The following is a 22,398-nucleotide window of genomic DNA, read 5'->3' on the forward strand; positions in this document are numbered from 1 at the left end:
CCAAAACACAAGGTTTCCCTAGAGGAATTTGAAGTTCTTGATGCACCCAGGGTAACCACAGACTTTACACCCAGCCCTACACCTGAACACAAACAGCCACACTACAGGGTTAGCAGAAGGAAAGATGTGTTTATCTCCACATATAAAAACAAGTTCTGCAGTAACAACTATCCTATGATACATGTGTGGATTTCAACAAAAAATTCTGGGACATAAAAGAACAAAAACACAGCCTGAGTAGCAAAAGCAATATATATAATCATCTCATAGAGTTAGTGTTTGGTTTCCAGGTTGTAAGCACAGTCTGTTCAGGAAGGACAGAAGGCACACAAGAGGAAAATGGCAATGGCCATTGACGAATTTCTTATCATTAATTCTGAATAATTTTATTTTGTAAAATTTGCTAAAGTACATACACTGAAATTGTAACACAGAGATTATCATGGTCCCTGTGAATCAACACAAACATTTTCATTCTGTTACAATATTTATTATACTGTATATTGTCATGTATTACATGTCTACTTCTCTACTTCTCTGTAGGTTTCCAAATGGCAAAGATTCTATTTTGTAAATGTTTTTGTCTCCTGTACTTAGATCTAGTTGGCAGTCAAAAGATACTTTTCTTTATCTACAATTCAAAGTTTTTCTTTTTTTCCTTTTAAAATAAAGAAAAATTTCAAAGAACAAGAAACAATCACCTTTAATCTATAACTTTAATGTAGCTCTTTTAATTTTTGAATGTTATTCTTAGTTCTTATCTCTAAAATTCATATTTTATATGACTTGTATTTTTGGAATTTGCTTATTGATTCACTCATTCAAACATTGATGCCTATATGTCTGAGTGGGAATTAAATAGATTGGTGTGAACATTAATTTCAAGTTTCAGCTTGACTAGATTCAGTGATACCTAGATAGCTGAAAAAAACATTATTTTCAGGTGTGTGTGTGTGTGTGTGGTGGGGGTGGGTATGTTTCCAGATGATATTGGTGTGTGAGTTGGCCTAAGTGGGAAGATCCACTATAAATGTGGATGGGTGCCCTCCAATTGGCTAGCAGCTTGAATAGAACACACAGGCAGAAGAAAGGCAAATTTTCTCTCTCCTCCTGGAGCTGGGCTAGCTTCCTTCTCTTGCCCTTGGATGTCAGTGCTCCAGGTTCTCTGAACTTTGGACTCTGGGACTTACACCAGAAGTCTTCCAAGTTCTCAGCCTTAGGCTGTCAACTGATAATTACATCATTGGTTTCTTCAATTCTGAGTCCTCTGAGCTTGGGTTACAGCATGTCAGATAGATGACCTATCTGTGACTTCTCAACCTCTATAATATCTTGAACCAATTGCCTTAAACATTCCTGACTATCCATTATCTATCATCTATCTATCTATATCTATCTGTCTATCTATCTATCTATCTATCTATCATCTATTTATCCATCTTTCTATTTATCTTTAAATCTTACTGGTTCTGGCTCTCTAGAGAACCATGATTAATACATAAGGTAAAGATGAACTCAATTCCAACTTTCTTGGAGATAATGAGCAATGGGAGAGATTAATAGCTATCAAATATTTATAAATAAATGTAAAATTACAATTTCAACAAATTGCCATTTGATAAAAGCTATGTTTTTATGGATATAATCAGAAATATTTATCAAGTGAAGAAATTAGAAATGTTGAAGGAAAGGTGATCTGAAAACTGAGCAAGAATGAAGTGGAAATGAGCATTTCAGGAGAAAGAACCATCATGGCCAAACATCCACTTCAGTAAAATGGGTGAAAGTATGAAAACATGAGGCAGGAAGATATTCTTCTTAGCAGAAATGTATTCTTTCATTATGTCTTTGATTCATGCTTCTTTTCCAATTCTGACTTCTTTCTCACGCATTTGAGATTTCTTAGTTTGGTGCTTTAGTTTCTCCTTTAAATCTCCTATCACAATTGGCCACTGTGTTCTATGTTCATATTTTCAGAGAATTTCAAATGCAACCTAATCATCAATTATTTGGGGTCATTTTCTTCATTAACCTTATTCAATGTGCATTTAATTATACTCTTACCTTATTTTATTTCCTTAAAACTGTCCTTATCTTATTTATCTCTCTACTGAGTTTATGGTATTTTTTACCTAGGGTTTTTATTTCTATGCAATAAATGTCATTAGATTAAGGATTAGCATGTATTCTGGATTCTTGGATTCTGCAGTAGACCAAATAAAATGAATTATTTTTCATGTTGCTCTTTCCTTCACTGTCTGTATCACATTTAGGAATGCAATTTTTTCTTACAATGCATACAATTTTGTAATTTAATTTTTAATGTTCATCTCCCCTTTAAAGTATAAGCTAATAAGGAGTGTCCCTTTTGTTTTCACTTATCCTCATATTCCATTTTACCTGGCAAATACCTGATATCAGTTATCATTAAATAAACAAATATTCAAAATGTTGTCTTTATTTTTGCAGTATTTTAAAAATAGCTCAGAATTTATCATCTTCTTAATGAGACTTACTATAGCACAACCATCAATCTGGTATAAGATTTATTATATGGCACCCACTAATCTAGTGTATGGAGTTATTTTCCTGCATTTCTGCTTTTGTGATTAATCTATTATCAGGCCTGTAGCCTGAAGACATGTTAATATGTGTAACCTCCAGGCCAATTTCTAACTTCTACAAGCATTCATGTTGTATGACTTGGCTATGGTCAGATATATTTTCTCCTGACCTGTTCTTTGCCTTCTGTCTATCACATGTGGAATTTTTTTAACTTGCAAAGTACTGGGGATTGAAATCAAGGTCTTGTGCCACCTGCGTCATGCTCTCAGTCCTTTTGTTTTTTGTTTGTTTGCTTGTTTTACAGATATGGTCTTGTGTATTTGCCTGGGGCTATTGTAGGACAGCAACCCTCCTACCTCTTTTTCCTGCATAGCTGGGATTACAGGTGTAAACCACCTGTCCCTGGCTTTTTTGCTTGTTTGTTTGTTTTTGTTTTTTGAGATAGAGTCTTACTATGTAACCGAGACTGGTCTGAAACTGGTTTGAGCTGGGCTCAAACTCATGATCTCCAGCCTCTGAATGCCACAATTCCCTGCTGAAATATATTTTTAAAGGAGATATTCAGGATGCATCAGAGATGTTTTGAATCAGATCTCTGCAGTTGGTCTCATTCATTCTACTTCTTGTCTAGCTTGCAGAGATATGAGAGATATCTTCTGTATGCCAAAAAACAAATAAACACACACAAAAAGATGTAGAATGGTGATTGTTGATATATTGTTTGGCACACACTTCATTTCTCTTAGCAAACTGACAGGTGGAAGGAAGGAATATTTACTAAGTGGTCTTTGTTTTCACAAGTCTAAGTCAGCTTTTCTTAATTTCCATGGGTCTGATAGAAACATACATTCTGCGGTATGTTTTCTGACAATCAGCTTGCAAAAATTTTTAATATCTAATTCTTTAGCAGTATTTTAATGGGACATAGGAGGAAGATGCATGTGTTGTTAGACACAATTTCAATTTTTAAATTAATAAAGTCTTGAAATATATGACTGCATCAATAACAGATGTCATGAATAAGTCCTTTATCAGATTAGATGTTAGGCTTGAGTTACAAGGTCCCAACTGATTTTTATTTAAGAGACAAGTCTTTTCTTCTTATTTCAGCTATTAATTTCTCTCCTCCTTTTCCCCCTTTACCCATTTTCTATTCATAAGAGTTGCAATTACTATTTCTTTTATTATATACTATATCATATAGTTAGCCTTAATCACAGATGCATAGCTATACTATGACAATGAGTGCTCCCATTCCTTTGTATTTATAGTTTGTTTTATTATAAACTCATGAGATCATTCATTTTTCATCACACGTAGTATGGGAATTCTTAGTAAAAGGATCAGTAACCCAAAAATATTTTACTATATTAACATAATGGTGTTTGGAAATATAGTGGCAGCAGTATCTTTTTCTTCCCTTAAATACGTGTTTCATTGACTAAATGCCCATTGTTACTTAAGGATTCTAACTTGGCTTCATCTGTGACTTTTCCTCCATTTTCCATTGCTTTGGTATCTTTTCCTTCATATTTTTTCTTCATGGCATAAATTAAGATAACATAAAAAATAAGTGCTAAAAATCTTAAGGATGAGGATAAGCCCAAGTAGATATTTCTGTAGAAAGAGAAAAAAGAGAGTAGTTTATTATTTTAGATTGTGTGGAATAACGTTTGATATCTTTCTCTAGTGTTCAGACTGAGGAGAAATACTGAAATCACAGAAGCACAAAGGAAACAATTTTACTGCTTCCTTTCACTGTGGCAAAAGGAATTTGGGGTTATTTTAATAGGATTGTGAAGGCACAGAAAACCAAATCCAGCTGGCTCTATCCTTTCTCATGGAAGAAGTAAAATATCCAAATCCATCGTCAAACCATTCAGTATCACATAAGGAAGGAGGGGTACTGCTATGGGTATTTGAAGTTCACAGCTCAGAAATACAGGTCACTAAGGGACAGACTTAATCATAGGATTAAGAAAGAATGACATTCCTGAGGGATTACCTATATCAGTCATTTTACACCAATACATAATATTTTTCAAGAAAAAAATTAGATGTCACACTAAAAGCCAAAAAAAGTGGTTTGCAGAGAATGAGAGAACCTTAAAGCCAGACTCACATATGTCAGGGATATTGGAATTATGAGAATGGGGATTTGAAACAACTGTAACTAACCTGCTGTGGGAGTCAGTGGATAAAGTGGACAGCATGCAAGAACAGGTGGGCAGAGCAAGTAGAGTGATGCAAAGTCTAAGAACCAAAGAGCAGTGCTAGGAATAGACAGCTGTTACAGAAATGAAGAAGAGCTTCGGCAGGCTTAGTGGACAGGACACAGCTGAAGAGAGAATCTCCGAGTGGGAAGATACCTTAATAGAAGCATCCAGAACTGAAAAGCAAGAGAAAGTCATCCAACAACCAAAATTCTGTACTCTGTGAAATTATCCTTTAATATGAAGTAGAAAAGCCAGGTGTGATAGCAGACACCTGTAATTCCAGCTGCGTGGGTAATCTGAGGAGAAACGATCACTTGAGTTCAGGAGTTTGTGTCCCACCTGTGCAATATAGTGAGACCCAGCCTCAAAAAAATTGGGAGGTTGAATCAGGAGGACTGTGAGTTCAAGGCCAGTCCTGATTACATAGTGAAACCCTGTCTCAAAAGACCAGAAAAAAGTGAAGTAGAAAAAAAATTAATAAAATTTATAAGCTTCTGGTATGGCTATTTAAATAAGACAAAATGAAAGGACACAAATTACTAATATTAGAAGTGAAAGAGGGAGCATCACTAGAGAGTCTATGGACATTAGAAAGATGATACAGAAACAATATGAACAACACTAGACTTAAAATTTTAACAACCACAAATTTAATAACCTCAAAGAAATGGACCAATTCCTTAAAAGAACATACTCTCAAACCCACACAAGGAGAAATAGACAATCTGAGCAGACATATATATATTAACAAATTTCAGTCAACAATAATAAATAACTTTCTAAAACAGAGTGACAGGCTCAAATGAGTTTGCTACTGAATTCTATCACTGATGTAAAGAAGAGATTATACCAAAAAGCTACAATTTCTTTCAGAATATAGAAGCAGTGGGAATATTTCCTAACTCATTCTGTTAGGAACTCAAACCAGACAAATACATTACAAGAAATAAAAGCAGAGACCAATATTTCTCATGAATATAGCTGTAAGACTTTCAAAAATAGCAAATTAAATCCAATAATTTACAAGTTAAGTATATACCATGACAAAATGGGGTGTATTCCAGGTATGCAAAGCTTTAGAACTTTCAAAAATCAGTTACTATAATCCATTACAACAACAGGATAAATAAGCCAAAAATCACATAATAACTTTGACAGATGCAAAAAATGCATTTGACAAAACCTAACACCGATTATAATAAATGCTCTCAGTAAAGTAGAAATAAAAGAGAATTTACTTGGTTTGATCAAATGAAGCAGTTCTAAAAACATGTCAAACTTGATGAGGAGCTCAAACTTTCCATTAAGGCAAAGAACAAAGCAAAGAAATCCCCAGTCACTAACACTTTTCAACATCGTACTGGGAGTCCTAGCTAACATGATTTTTAAAAGCAAATAAAGTTTGCATAGATTGAGAAAAAAAGGAAAAAAACCTTTCTTTGTTTGCAGACTACATGATTACCTATGTAGAAAGTCTCAAAGACTAGACAATACCCTTCCTGAGCTAATAAATGATTATAACGAGGTTGTAGGATACAAGGTTAATACACAAAGTGTTTTCCTACATATCAGCAATGAACAAATGGAATTTAATAATTAAAACATATTGTCATTTACTTTAGCAGCTCTAAAATGAAATACTCGCTGTAAATCTAAAAAAATTATACAAGATATGAAGAAAACTATAATATTCTGATGAAAGAAATGAAACAACCAAATAGAGTCTATGTTCGTCTAGAAGAAGACTCAGTATTATGAAAATACCCATTCTTCCCACTTGATCTGTGAATTCAAGGCAATCCCAATGAAAATGCCAGTATGCTATTTTGCAGATATCAATGAATTAATTCTAAAGTTTGTATGCAGTGGAAAAAAAACCCAGAAGAGCCAAAGCAAAGTTTGATGTCAGTTGACCTGAAGACTTACTATAAAGATATGGGAACCAAGACAGTGAGGTATTGGTAAAAGAACAAATAGGTCAAAGGAAGAGAAGAAAGGGTTATATACACTTATATATTGAATATATATTAATATTTGAAGAGATATTTTGGCATGGAAACAAAAAGTATTTGATCAAAAATCCTAGCTCTTTTTCTTGTAGTTGTGTGGTTTTAGCTACATTATTTATCGTATCCTTGAATCTTAGTTTCTTTATATTTAAAGTAGCAAGGTACAACATTCCTTTCCTACAGTTTCTATGAGTATTGAAATGTTATGCCAGATTACTTGTTACAATACTGAACACAAAGTAAGTTTTCATTTAATAGTAGCTTTCATTAAGTATTATACTGAAAATGATATCCTTTAGAGGTTAATGCGGTCATTAACATCCTCATTAATTAGATATACTTATAACAACTTACCCAAATAACGTGGAATTATACGTTCTACATGTCCCTCGTGCACCACAGTTGGTGACAGACCACTTTATGCATGTTTTATCAATCAGGGCCCCAAAATATATTGGTGCTAGAATTCCTCCTGCAACAAGAGATGAAAAGTTACCAATCTAGGGAACATGTTTCAAGTATAACTGGGTAGTATTTTACATTGGTCCATTTTGGCATAAGTAAAAGTTGAAATATTTAGAGGACTTGTTCATCATTTTGACCTAAATACGTGCAAGAGTCATGCCTATGAGGATGCTTGAAAGGTCACTTTATATTACAATGTCACAGACATCTTTCATCTACTTTCACCCTTCCAGTGACACACAGGAAGGAACACTGTATGTCTGTAAACTCTTCTCACAATATAGTCGACTGAACCTTGATTGATAAAAAAGGAGGCAGTTGCTAGTAAAACATGGAAGTTATGTGGGTTCCTATGTAATTTTTTTCAGGCAAAAAGCTGAAGTAGTGGGAGTAGAATTATAACTTTATGGGCATGGACAGCATATTCATCTTAACTGCTACAAAAGCAGTGGTACTTCCAACTCTAGTTGGAAAAAGAAGGGAGTGTTTACATCAGGAGTCTCTCCCCAGAGAGGCGGAGGCCAAGCTTTCCATGTGACACTTGTTTCTGGGCTTAGAGCTCCACTTCCTCTCTTTTGGCACCATTAGAGCCTGATCCAGCATTTTCTGTCCACTGATTTTAGTCTAGGCTGTTCAAGCTAGGGCCTATGTAGCTAAATTTTGTTTCTGTTCTTGTCTGATGACAATAATGCATAAGGCGTCAGTGAGCCATCTCTAATCCAGTTTCTACATGTGGTACATGATTTTCCAAATATGAGGCTTTTGGAGAACATTTACCTTGTTTTAGAAGTGTCTATCTGTTCTCACTGTTGTTCTAATAACTTCTGAGATTGACTTAGTTCTAAGCATCAGAAATATGACTAAAATTGTGTGGTACATCTTCAGAGGGTAGAAGTGATGTGGTCACAACTTTACTTCATTCTTTTTTGTACTTAGGTGAAAGATTTTTCAGAGTTTACTTAGTCATGTAAGAAATGATAGTGATTCATATATCACACTTTTACTAATTGCATTTACTTTAAATCACTTTCATTTTTATGAGAGGGAGAAATTTTAGAATGACAAGGTAGCGAAGGCCAATGTACCCAAGGAAAAGTGATACTGAGAAAATAGGTGAGAAATTTGCAGGTTTCAAAACCATTGCAGCCACCCTTTAAAAGGTGAAAATGCATGCCTGTAACTAATTTTTCCCGCATGATGTCATTGGTGTGAACAAGCTTAATGAATTAAATGTTTTATGTAACAAACTTGGTCTTAATCATTATTGGAATTTTAAATCTTCTAAAAACTTATTCTCTAAATAACTTTTTCAATTTAACACTACAAAGACCTTTCAAAATTTGTACATATATTGTAGTCAAGACAATTGTGAAGTACTTAAGTGTTTTTCCCATGGAAAATTTAGGTTCCGCTGTGTCATATTGTTGAACACATCAGCCTAGGGAGTTTACGATGAAGATGGAAGCATTCTTTTGTCTATATTTTATGCTGCTAGGAGAATTTCTTCCATTCTCACAGTCTCATTTCAGCACATAAAAGCAGTGCTCACTGCCTAGATGTTATGTCCAGCTTCTGTGATCCAGTCTTTGGAGCGAGCCACCTCCATTGGATCTGGTGGTAGGGGCTGTCAGCCTAAACAGAGGCTTCAGAATGCATAGAAGATAATGCTGGGAAGAGAACTGGATGGAATGCCACTGAGCCACCATCTTTCTTTCTCTCATTCCCTTTATCATTCTTTTTCCCTTTGAGGATCTGTGACATTCTCCTTAAATCCACTTCCTGAACACCACCACTGTATTTTGACCATAGAGTTAAGCTTCTTCCCTTTGCTTACAAAGGTCACAGGGATCAACCCTTTCACTTTCTTTTCTCATTTGCATCAGTATCTGTCCATGATTAGTCCTCTGCCCCAGTCCCCAGGTAAATGAGTTCCCTTTCCCAGGTTTAAGCATATAATGGTTACAAGTCTTACAAAAGGGCAGCTGCAGGAGTTAGTGTAGAAATCGTTCAGATAACAACAGGCATAATGGGGCTTAAAAAAAAAAAAGACAATGAGGGAAAGAAGCGAATTTCCTAAGTCTCTTATGAAGGATCTCATTTTAACATTTAGAAGTGGGCCTTGAACTATTTGCCAATAAGTAGCTTTCTTTCATTTACAATGCTCTCTTATCCAAGATGCTAAATTCTAGAGTATTTCTTTTGCATTTTTAACTTTTGGTAAAATTTGGCTGCCCACTCTTACAGAATGAGTCAGGAGGAAGGTGTGCAGGTAATGTCAGGTCTGTTGTTTAGCATAGCCTCAGCTTAACCAAATTCCCAGAACTCCCAAGTTGCTTTAAGGCATTACCTAAATAATCCCTCAATTTAGAAGCAAGGCCTTCCAATCAACCTACCTGAAAGAGCTAGTCCTGGATAAAGTAGGAAACCTTTGGGAATTGCCTTGTCTTTGAGTTGTAACACGTAACACAAAGATGATGATTTCTTGGTCATAATCTTGACTTTAATTAGAATTAACAATCAACTTCTCTTTTCACTCACTCAGTTTTCCTGTTTCTCATTATTTTCATTTATGACAAGATAGAAATGATTCTTACTTATAGCTTTTTGTAACTTTTTATAATTGGAAATTAATTACATCCAGTTTTTAAATTTTGACATGAATATTTATATTGTGAATTTAATATATTTGACATACCTAGTGCTCGTATAATCAGTGCATGGAAACCCATTGCAAGTGATTTCAATTCAGGTTGGACATTTCTGAAATAAGATAAAGACAAGGAAACATTAGGCATCTTTGAAATACCAAATTGAGTTCAATATTAAAACGTTTCTCAGTGACATTTTTCTTTGTGGTTGAATGTAAACCCTCAAGAGAATGACTCACATTATATAAAGTTCTTATTTTTAAAAAGGTATCTGAGTGTTAGTAAAATTATTGTTCCCTTGTTTATACAATGTGTTATGATTTCAAGAGTTCAGCAAACATTTTTGCTTTTGATTCTTATGAAAATTGTGTGAGACAGTGGCTGTAACAGGCTTTATGATACCTGTGAAGACATTGCTTGCTCATGGTCTATATGGTTGACACGACCCATAGGAAAGAGTAGATCCTTTCATGTAAGTGTGGGTCTCAGGATATCTCTTTCTCCCATCTTATTTCTTTCATTGATGCTACCAAAACATTTTACTAATATATTTCATGGAAGAGTCAAAAAAGTTATGTATTCTAGTGTTTAGTGTATTTAACAGTCATCTTGAAAGTAGAGAGCATGTTGGTATCCTCACTTAGGAATCTACTCTTACATTTGCATTCATGTCTACAATTCCATTTTTCTCTGTTAAATAAGATGATGACACTACCATTCCTGTGATAATCCAATACATCTCAAAAGAAATGAAATTATCTGCTAACAGAAAATGTGGGGTGGGTGGGAGAAGTGACTAACTCAAAAAAAGTTTAACTATTGAATGATATGGAAAACAATTTCTTTGCCTTGAACTTTTTGATGATTTTTTTTTTGGAAAGCTAAGTAGATAAGATCACTCAATAAGCATTTAATAGGCACATCATGGAGAGATCATGATGTTTTATATCAACCAAGTGACTTGGAGGAATCAGTTAAAGTCTCTTAGCCTCAGTTTCCATATTTGCTAAATGGGGACAATAATGCTTAACCTTATACTTTCTGAGAATCCAGTACCATGACTTGGCACTTTGAACCTCAAGTTTCTTTACATGTAATTGCCTTCAGTCCTCATAGGGCAGCTTCCATTTATTAAAGTTCTCAAAGGTACTCCAAAAATCTGGGAGCATACTCATAATCCCAGTTATGAGAGAGACTGAGACAGGAGGATGGTTTGAGCCCTAAACCCCTGAATTCAAGACCAGACTGGGCAACTTAGTGAGACCCGGTCTCCAAAAAAAAAAATTCAAGAGACTTTATAAAATTAAACAAATCAAAAGTTAAATTAAATATAGCACAATAAAATTTAAGATAGTATAATCATATATTAGGAGAGAAATAAATGGAAAGTGTTTTGTGCTCTGTTTTGCAAAGGATAGTGACACTTTGCTAGCTCAGCAACTGGCACATGACACAAGGGTAAGGAAGCCATGCTTGTTATTCAAGAAAGTGGTTTTTTTTTTTTTAATTCTCTCAGTCTTCAAGATTATTAGTTCACATTTCCTGACCTTATCTTGAGCTTTTTTTTCTTCCTCCTCACACTCAATGGATTATGTTTTGTTTTTGTTTAACAAAGTAGAAACAATCCAAAACAGAATTTCATTATTCTTCACCACTAAAACTGTAATTTGCTTCCTTAATAGCAGCATGGATATTCCTTTTATTACAGAGTAAAATTGTTCACATATCTTTCCACTTTCTTCAGGGATTTTTTCCCTTTTTCTAACATTGTCAACTTCCTTCACCTTTATTTGAAAAATGTCATTCACTTGCAGTCATACTATACCTGTCATTAAACATACACAGAAATCTTGATGTCACGGCCTTGTTACGGCCATACCTTTTTTCTGCTTTTTAGAACACCACTAAGAGACTTTTCCCTACTGACTAACTATACTTCTCTGTCCTATATTTTCTCCTGACACTTTTCAAGACATCTTCATGAACTATTTTTTGCTAAGGCTAACAGTGACCAGAATATCATGAAATCCGTTGTTCACTTTCTAGTGCCTTAACTCCCATGATCTCTCAGTAGCCCTACTTACATCCCCCTGCTTGTCACATGCTTCATCTGACTTCTGGGACAGGGCCTTCTCATGTAATGTGGAACCTAGTTCCTCCTCCTGTCCTTGGTGGCTTGACCTGCCTGAGTCATGGTCCTAGGATCTTCTTTCTATCTGATCTCAGTCCTTATTAGATCTCAATAGTAGCATAGTTTTAAATATCAGCTGTAGGTTGCTGATTCTAAAATGGTGTGTTTTTCCTGAATGTCAGAATCTCTGTTACATTGTCACTAGATATCTAAGGCCTCTCAGAATTCTAGAGATAGAGCAGGTCCTTGCTTTCCTACTTTTTCAGCCTCTTCTTCCCTAAGGCTTTTCCATTTTGCTCAGATACACTACTTGTTTCCCAGAGCTCAGACCAGAACCTTAGAATCATCCTTAAATTCTGTCTTCTGTGCCATATCAAATCCACCAGCAAATCCTATTGGCTCTGCCTTAAAACAAACAAACAAACAGAAAGACTGAAACCCAAATCACTTTCCACTTTCTTTTCGCCATCATCAGTCAAACCCATCTTGTGGACAACTAGCATAGTCAGTCTTCTGTTTCCTTTGATTCCATTCCTGCCTCCCCTAAAATTATTCTTCACAGAGCAGCCAGAATGATTTCTGGTTAAGTAAGCCAGTGATGTAATCTCAAGGCTCAAACCCTCTGCTGGCCTCTCAATACACTTAGAATAAGTGCCAGTGTCTGTACTGTGACCCTTATAGTCTGGACTATGCTAGGTCTCTCACTGTACAGCTTATTTCTTTTTATCACATGCTTTTCTTGATCGCATACATGTTGAAAATGCACCGCCCCAGGGTCTTTACCTTGCAGCTTCTTTGCCTTGATTGCTCTTGTCTTGTCCTCACGTTAGCAGGGCCTGTATGCTCACACTCTCACACTTCCTCTCTTCATTCAGGTTTTTTATCAAAGGAATTGCAGTGCACAATATCTAAACTTGTATCTTACCTGCCCCTTCACATTTTCTATTTTCTTACTGTGATTCATTTTTCCTTCCAGTGTGCCACATTTACCTTATTTAATTTGATTTATATATTTAATTACTTATGTATTGTTTCATCTCCTTTACCCATACACCCCAACCCCCTCTGAAAGCTAAATGAAGCTCTGTTCACAGTCGCTTCTTCAGCATGTAGAGCTGTGCCTGACACACACAAGGATACACACTGAGGGAGAACAGCATTAGCCTTATGATATTAGCATTGGAAAGTCATTAATAGACTGAAGTTTATATTTTATTCTGTAGTCAGTTTCACAAAAGTTTTCTTCCAGTAAAATCAAATGTCGTTGAGAACTTATTAAGTGTGGATTTTGACAAGTGGCAATTTTTATTTAATCACTTTTTTTTGATAAAACATACAATGACTATCATCAATGTCGGAACGATATCTTTTAAAACTCTGTCTCATGAAAGACTTTAAATTAAAAGTTAAAACCTGCTGAAATGCCAAGTAATATGGAGATTTGAAACGATTTTTTGAAACTTAAGGAATCTAATTTGGTAACTAAGGAAGCATCTCCTTTCAAGTAAATAGCATTTCATATTAAGATGGTGATATGTCCGTGGACCTCTGTCCAATGGATACAATGTGGCTAGAGTTGAGGTTATAGAAGAATTTAGACAACTGTGCTACGTTTACAGATCTGTACTCATTTTAAGAAGAAAACTTCTTTCCTCCTTGCTGTTACCCTATAGAGAACTGGTAATCAGCTATGTGGGTTTTAAAAGTGTACTTATATGTTAACCTAGGTCGTCATCCTTAGATATGGGTCTTCTTAAAGATCTACATGTGTTCAGTTGTAGGTGACTGAGTGGTGAATGTGGCCAAGGGAGCTTGTATGACCTGCCCCTGCCCTAGCTCTCTCCCTAGTCTTATTTGCTGCACACCTAACCAAGCTGCTTCTTTTCATTCCTCAAACTTTTTTCCACTAGTGTTTCCTGGCTCAAGGTATGGTCATCTGGACACTCTACATGAAAAGCTTTTCATTTGGAGTCTTTATTTTTAGGCCTCTGTATTAAATGTCACTTCTTTTGAGAAATGTTCTCTTAGTCCTCTTCATTCCAGGCCCTCACTTCAATCCTAAATTACATTTCCCTTTTTGTTCTTTTTAATAACAGTCCTTTTCCTTATATTACTAAGAATACTTACATTTATGTGTATGGCAATAGGTGCCTTATCATTTTTATTTACTATGCAATATTCTTTATGGTGTCTTGCCTGTTTTTCTAACATGTGAAGGAATTAATATTTTTTATGTGTTTTTCTTTTGTCTACAAGGGTATTATGGGTGACTAGGTTAAAAGTCATTTTGTGGGTAGATTAAAAGCTTTGGAATGTTATTATTGACTTAGTCTTAAATGTGTATCTGGTATGCAAATGTTTTCTTTCAATGAAATCAATAAATGATTGCTCCTGCCTATCAGGATGCAAGGCAACTCAAAATAGAAAGTTCTTTCAGAAATATAGAGAGATTCTTTCACAATTGAGGCAAGTGTTAATCAGTCTGTGTCTTAAGATTTGCAGCAAGAAAAGAAAGTATGCAATCTAGATTTTGCAATAGAAGAATCAGAGGCAAAATTATTATTAATGATGACATTGAACTATCATAATAATCTTAAGAAGATGCACTCTTAGATAATTAAAATGTGACAAAGAATGAGCTTCAATCCTACACGTATTATGAAAAATAGTCTCATTATAGTCTATTGTAGTTTGATATACATGAAATAATTTAAAAAGTCATACTCACTTCATAAGCAGCATGATAAATGAGGAACTTCCTATTGAAGTGCAAAAGGACTGTAAGACTTGAACAGCTATGTAAATGTAGTATTTTCTTTTACAATCATCATCTCTTGGGCATTCACCCAAATGGACTGAGTAGTTTCTGCTCTGGAAACCAGATGCTTCAACACAACTACAGTTATAAAACACCTACAAGACAGTTTTTGAGATATTATAGAATATATTTATGAAATGAGAATGTGATAAAGATGTTCCATTATATTTAAAGAAGTTTCATCCATTCAAATGAAGATATTTCCAATTTTTGAAAATTCTAAAAATAAAGCTGCTTAAGAGGTAAAAGGCAAAATATTTTCCCAGATTCCTTTCTAGACAAGAAGATGTAATTCACTCTTAACATTTAATTCATTTCTAATTTTAAAGTTAGGAAAGAGCTGAAGAAATTAGTGTTTGAAGCCTGTATGTAACTTTCTCATTCATAAAAAATACTTTAAAATATTTCTTTTCAGCCCACTTTTACTTTCTATCATACACCTTTAATAAAATACTTTATAGTACAATACTTTATTATAATAGTCTCTACGTAGTATCAGGGACATGCTCCAGGAGGGACTGTCCAGAGAATGCAGAAATACAGCAGCTTAGCGGGGATCAAAATCTGGAAACAGAGCTACTTATAAGAATGGGACAGAGCAGCCAGGGGTGCTGTAATTCTATGACATGCAAGAGCATAATAGCAGTTAATCAAACAGACAATGCTATTGCCAGAGATACTCAACACAGTAGACTGTGCAGACCAATAGTTCAAACCTAGAAAAAGAAAATTTGGGAACACATGATTTTTAGAGATAATTAATCAGGAAGGTAATTCATGTACATTGGTGGTTTTCATAAAGTTTTCTTCTGGTTCTAGGCTAAAGCTTAAGGAAAGTTTACCTTGAATCTATTAATGCTTAAGTCCCATTACTGAAGGAGGAATTCAGGAAAAATTTGAATCTATACTGGCATGACTCTACAAGGCTTTACTTTCTTACTTTTATCTTTCAGCTAGGAATAATATGGAATCATCCTACACTGAGCAAGCATATCGACCAATAAAACCACCAATGTACAATATAAAGACTCTTAATTCAAAAGAGAAAGTTTATTATTAAGAATTTAATAGAACTTTGCAGTGGCCCCAAATAGTGTAGTAATTATGAGGATTTAGAAGATGATGTATACAGGGTTGACAGAAACTCTTTTAAAGATCCTTTCAGGACTATTAAAAATAAAAAAGGTAGACAACAAGAGGGGAAGAAAGGAAAACAGGAGCTACAAAACAACCAGAAAACAAATAACAGAATTACAGAAGCAAGTCCTTGCCTGCCAATAATAACCTTGAATGTAAATGAATTACATTCTCTAATTAAAAGTATAGAGAAATGACTGGCAGAGTGGCTCAGGTGGTAGGGGACCTGCCTAGCAACAGGGGCCCTGAGTTCTAAATCCCAGTACCACAGAAAAAGCATGGAGAGGCTGAATGGATAAAAAGATCCAAATGTATTCTGCCTACTTAATACTTAAGCTTTAAGGACACATGCAAGATGTAAGTAAAATAATAGAAAATATCTCATGCAAATGGTAACCATAGCAAAAGTGGCTACACTTATATCTCATCAAATAGACTTCAAATCAAAAACTTTCATATGAAATAAAGTCATGATTTCATGCCCAATTTAATAAAAAAATTAAGGGGTCAATTCAAGAAAATATAACCATTGTAAATATATACACACCCAGCACTGGAGTGCCTAAACACAGAAAGCAGGCATTAATGGACATGAACAGAGAAACAGCAATATGACAATACAGTAACAGTAGAGGGCTTCAATACTCCAATTTAAACAATGGATCCATCAACCAGAGAGAAAATTAATAAGGAAATACTGTATTTGAATTGTGATTTTGAAAAAATGAACTTTTCATCAAAAAAAGAAAAAGAAAAGGCAATGATGAAAATGTTCAAAAAACAAACACGGAAGTATGTGACAGAAAGCAATGTTATGTCAGGTGTTATGGTTCATGCCTATAATCCCAGCACTCAGAAGGCTGAGGCAGGAGGATCATGAGTTTGGGGCCAGATGGGGCTACATGGTGAAATCCTGTCTTAAGAATAAAGCAACAATTTTAGCTAGTTATATTGCTAATGTTGGTTATAGACAAAGGTTCCAGGAAATAGTTACTTAATGCTGTGAGATATTAAGTGGATTGGAGGTACGGGAGACACCATAAAGTTTTCCACTGTTGGAGTTACACAAGGGATTGAGGAACACCCAAAACTCACATGGAAAGGAATGTTTTGAGTGAGTACAGGAATGGCATTTTCATGGGATATGTTGGCAATATTTGGGAATGGTACTAAGTTACCCTAAGTTGGTGAAGTGCTCACTTTGGGGACTTTAGAACAAATTGGGCCATTATATGAGCATGAAGCCGTGATTATTTCTTGGAAAGTCAAAAGCCAGGATTTATATTCACCAAAGTACATATACACAATTGTATCATTTGCCAATAGGTTTTACCATTTTTATTAGAGACCTTAGTTATAGAAAGGAAGTGTTATAGAAAGTAAGTGTTAAATCTAATCTGTGGCTTTGATTCAGGATGGGGAAGAAGTAAATATGGATACTCACTGTGTTATTAGGATTTTGATAGCCACCTGAAGATTTGCATCCTGCTAGACATGGCGATAGATAAGTTATTCCATTGTCCCCACACACTGGCTCCCACTGACTCTTGTCACAGTTGCAGTCTGAGTTGCAATAAGAAAGTGGGACATCTATATGAGATGTCACTTGATTAACTCTGGAAATATATGATAGACATATGTCAGGGAAAGATAGAGAAGAGAAAGAAGAAGAGGAAAAGGGTGGGGAGAACAAGAGGGGAGGAGGTAGGAGAAAGGAGAGAAGAGAAGAGAGAAAAGGAGAAAAGAAAAAGAAAAGAGGAAATTAGCATTTTTCTTCAGTTAGAAAATTTTGATGGGATGATGCCAAACTTGCAAAGTATTTTTTAAAATACTTGCTCACTTTTCACCTTCCATCATTGCCAAGACCTGTCTTATGACCTAGAAAAAACAAAACTTAAAAAAGAAAGCAGAGAACATGTAAGATTTAGACAAGAGACAAGCAATTTTACATTAGTTAGATCACTTTTTCTGAGACTCAGTTTGTTTTCAGTAAGGGAACGTCAATAAACTGAGGTTCCTTCCTGCTTACTGTAAAGTCGTGTGAATCTATGAATATCACACACCTAAGTTGAATTTAAGGCTCTATATTTTAACTGAAAAATTCAATGTCATAAAAGAAGATACTCTAAGGATCAGTACTGAAAAATCAAGATGATAGAATGAGTAAAGAAAGACTAAAAAAGTTCCATATATAACTATACACATTTAAAAAAATTTTATTACATATCTGTGGTGCTGGATATTGAACCCAGCGTCTTCTGCATGTTAGGCAAATGTTATCCTGCTGAGAAGCTACAATCCCAGACCACTGCATATAATTTTAAAATGAAATTATAAAATGCTTTATAATGGTTTACTTTATTAAATGGTTTTAAGTCATAAAATATAATTTTATAACATGACTAAAGTTATAAAATGTATATATTATTTATATAATTTTCTGCTTCTAGATTTTAGAAATTATTCTTTTATTTTTATAAAAATGTTGATAATAATTGAGGACACTAACTTTTGATGAGGCATTCAAAAAAAACTTATCAAATGAAAAAAGACCCATAGAATTCTCACTGCCATCTTTTGGGTAGATGGTAAAGTTACTACACTGTCATTTGCCTCATAACCTTGTTTTGGTCAACAATGGACAACATGTAAAATGGTGATCCAATGAGATTATATTGCTTTGAGATGTTGCATCTGTCTTCGTGTGAGTACACACTATAATGTTCACACGGTGATAAAGTTGACCAGAGACACATTTGTAAGAACTTATCTTTGTCATTAAATGACATATGACTATTTGCTTGTAGAGAATTGGTATTGGGATAATGCTTGCCTTCATAAACAGAGAGTCCTTGGAACTAATGTAGATATAGTCTGGAGTTAGTTATTTCAAAGAAGTTATAATTTCTTTAAGTCGCAACTAATAAAGAAAGGGATGTGTGGTTGGGCTGCGTGATCCCTATGGTTCTTTTACATAAAAGTTGTTCAGGCACTTAAGGAAAATGTCATTTATGTTATACACATAACCAAAGTAATAGTGGTTAAGACTACAAGTTTTGGAGTTAAAACCCCAAATTTGAACACGTGAAAGTCAGTGAGCTCATGTTGAGACATTTTAACCGTATAATCTCTGTCTCCCCAAATGTTATGTTCCATATCTATAACGTGGAACCATTAGACATTGTAAACAGCCCATAAAGTGACAGTCACTATGACAACTCAAAGTTGTTTTTCTTTAAGAAAAAAATCAGAACAGATATTTTGAGGGTCTCAAGAAATGCATTATTTTTTAGAACTTGTAATTGAAATTTTTCTCAATGAAAAAAGAAGTTTTAAGTTATTTTCTACCTTGTTTTCCTTATGTGGAATCTTTTCACTAATAGGTAACACATTATGCAATTGATATAGTGATAAATACAAACCCATCGTAGGTCATGGTTAGGCCAGCAATTGACTTGTTTTCACAGATTAGAGCGTAGTATGATACGTAAAGTAAAAGGGACACGGAAGAAGTTAAAAATGAAAATTTGCCAATTCCAATCACGGTCAATTTGAGCTTTTTAATGATATAGCCTCCTAAAAACATTCCAATTGCCATAGTAGGTACAGTTATCATTCCTAGAAATAAAAGAAGAGAAAAAAGTTATAATTATATATGGTTTTCTGATATATCTTTACATATAGAGCAGAACAAATATCAATCAAAGTTATCTAATTTTGTTACTTCTTAAGTAAGGGTGCAGGCCAAAATAGTGACAGGGGACTAGCATACTCTGTGGGAAAGGCAAAAAATAGTTTCTTCTTGCCAGAAAATGAGGGTTTGTTTTCCTCAATAGCAAAAGGCAATGTTTGAGAATATTTGGATTTCAACTGATGAGTTCTATACAGAACTTTTTTCTGGAGCACAATAACAGCATATCATGTTTCTGGTTATGAGACTTGGTTCATATCATCTCAAAGCTTTTACATATTTCAAAATAAAGAGCTTCAGTCCTCATTCCAAATTCACCGGGTGCTTCAGAATTGAACACGGAAGTTAATCTCTCTTCCTTATCCATTAAAATGGACGAATAAACAAGCCTTCATACAATACTAAAAATGATTAATCCCTCATAGTTTCTCCATTTCATTGTTCTGTAAGAGTTGCTAATGATGAAGCTTTCTCTAAAAAAATACTCAGTCTAGGTTACCGGGAGTCAAAACCTTGGTCTTTTTGTTTAAACGTTGAAGTTCAATAAGACAATCACACAGAATTCTGGTCCAGTGCTTTAGACAATTCATTTTCACATTATTGTTTTCTTTTTTATTTATGATCTAGTCACATACCACTTGATAAATTTTTTATCAAATATTTTTTGAGTATCCACAATGTTTTCACAATATTGGAATTGTGGGGAAAATAATATAAGAAAAATAATTATTTCTTTAAAAACAGATATCAAATAGATATTATAGCAAAACTATCTGCTTTGAATTATGGCTATTTCATAGTATATTTAAATTGTTTCACATTTTGGAAACATCAATGTTCTATTTTTGTACAGTGGTTGCATCCTGATTTCAAAGTCCATTAATTATAGAATTATAATAACCACATCACAAAAATGACTTGTATCAGGATCTTAACACTAAATTGTTAAGAGCTAATAAACAGAAACCATACCTAACTGTTCCATTTCATCTAAGTTTTCCTTTAGTATAGGAGAAATAAAACTTCAAGTGCAGAACCAAAATGTTATCCCAAGACTGACAAGTTAAATAAGGTTTGTGAGCGAATAAGTGGAAATTATTTACTGAATATAAAATTGCATTCTCAATAAAATGTCTCTTGGCTTCAATAGTATATCGCCTATCAAGCAAACAGATAGATAATATGTCTTACCCAACAAAAAGTTAGCTTCTGATGCTGACTGACCATACTGTTGCTCAATGTATTTGAAGATGTAAGTAAAGGTACCAATGAAGCTGCTGAAATGTAGCAATGTCAAACACAAGTATATGATAAAGATGTGATTGGTAAGGATGCTTTTCATGGATGTTAGAAAGCCTTAAAATAATAAAAACAAAGAAAACATTATAATGCATCTTAATTACAGATTATATCCTAACTTTATAACTACAATATGTAATGTGATATTTAAAATAACGGAAATACATAACACAGAAAGTGAGAGTGCCCTGAAATCCTACTGTCAATAGTTTAAAATATTTTCCTTTAATATTTTCCATATCTATATTAACATTTACTTGCTTAGTTCATTTTACCCGCAACTTAAGTCTTTAACATGGCGTACTGTTTGGTAACTCGCTTTGCTCACTTAGTATTTGCTGATTCTTTGGACTCTATCATACTATTTCATATGTATTAATTCATTTTTTGTTAATGCAATTCAACAAATACTTGGGCTTTCAATTGGCCAGGTAATATGCTAAGTGTTCAGAAAACAAAAGTGGACCTGACATGAGATGTCCCTTATTATTAGCACTTAAAAAATGTTATGTTACTAACATAATTAAGCAGAAATTTAAATTATAGCATAATCCAAAAAACACAGAAATAAGAACACTGTTGTTCAAATATCTTAAATACCAGTTTAGCATGAGGATACCTTGTTACCTGATAAATAGCTTTTCTTCCATAAAATACTATCTCAGTGAATCTGGCGGCATTACAAATCATGTCTTAAGATGAAAGAAGGAAAGGCAGGAGACAATGATGTGTTTCATGACATCATGGCAGGAATAGAACAACAACCTATACCTACAAATAGGTGTGTAAGAATTTTACACACTCTGTCGAATGGTGTGATCTAGTATGATGACTGGGTTAACCAGCTGTAACAGGAATTGAAAGGTCGATGGAAACAACATAGGTAGCACAATGAAGTTTCAGAATTAAACAAACAAAACCAGAGGGGGTGGGGCTAGTGGAGTGGCTCAACTTGTAGAGTGCATGCTTAGCAAGCATGAGGTCCTGTGTTCAAACCCCAGAACCACCATCCCCCCAAAAAAAGCAGAGGTGGTGATTGAGAGGTGATGTCACAGGCTTTGAAAGCTTAATCTTTAGGTCTTTAAAGATTTCTATATGATATGGACAGAATCAAGACTTCCATCTAATGTTAATGTAGATATAGTTTCATTCACTTATAATAAAAGAGAATTAGGGCAAAAGACACAAAGAGAAAGAAGAAGTAAGAGCATTTATAGCAGAAATTAAAAAAAAAACACTGAAAACAATTAGGCCAAAATACTAAAATTCTCTCCATAGGACTACTCAGTCAAGCAGGACACTGATGATTTGTGAATCTGAATTATCTATGACCTTTGTTTAAAAGAATTGAGCATATGAATTCATAATTCATTGGAAAAATTTTTTGAGATGGGTGGGACTTAGATGTCATCTGTTCTG

The 22,398-nt window shown here is 34.4% G+C and overlaps 1 protein-coding gene across 3 annotated transcripts in view; it reads right to left on the reverse strand.

Moving 5' to 3' along the window:
- Nucleotides 1–3,823: 3,823 nt before the first annotated feature.
- The window catches only part of LOC109682212 (solute carrier organic anion transporter family member 1B3), a 67,855-nt gene continuing 49,280 nt past the window's right edge, over nt 3,824–22,398 (reverse strand). For all 3 annotated transcript variants that reach the window (XM_074075918.1, XM_074075919.1, XM_020157335.2), the window contains 7 exons: nt 20,872–21,036; nt 19,412–19,607; nt 17,434–17,605; nt 14,763–14,947; nt 9,951–10,015; nt 7,145–7,262; nt 3,824–4,182 (listed from right to left, as the gene is read on the reverse strand). In XM_074075918.1, the coding sequence (XP_073932019.1) occupies nt 3,987–4,182; nt 7,145–7,262; nt 9,951–10,015; nt 14,763–14,947; nt 17,434–17,605; nt 19,412–19,607; nt 20,872–21,036 (1,097 nt within the window). In that variant the 3' untranslated portion in view covers nt 3,824–3,986. The remainder of the gene's footprint in view (nt 4,183–7,144; nt 7,263–9,950; nt 10,016–14,762; nt 14,948–17,433; nt 17,606–19,411; nt 19,608–20,871; nt 21,037–22,398) is intronic.

Source organism: Castor canadensis, chromosome 6 (genome assembly GCF_047511655.1).
Source record: "Castor canadensis chromosome 6, mCasCan1.hap1v2, whole genome shotgun sequence".
NCBI classification, from domain to species: Eukaryota; Metazoa; Chordata; class Mammalia; order Rodentia; family Castoridae; genus Castor; species Castor canadensis.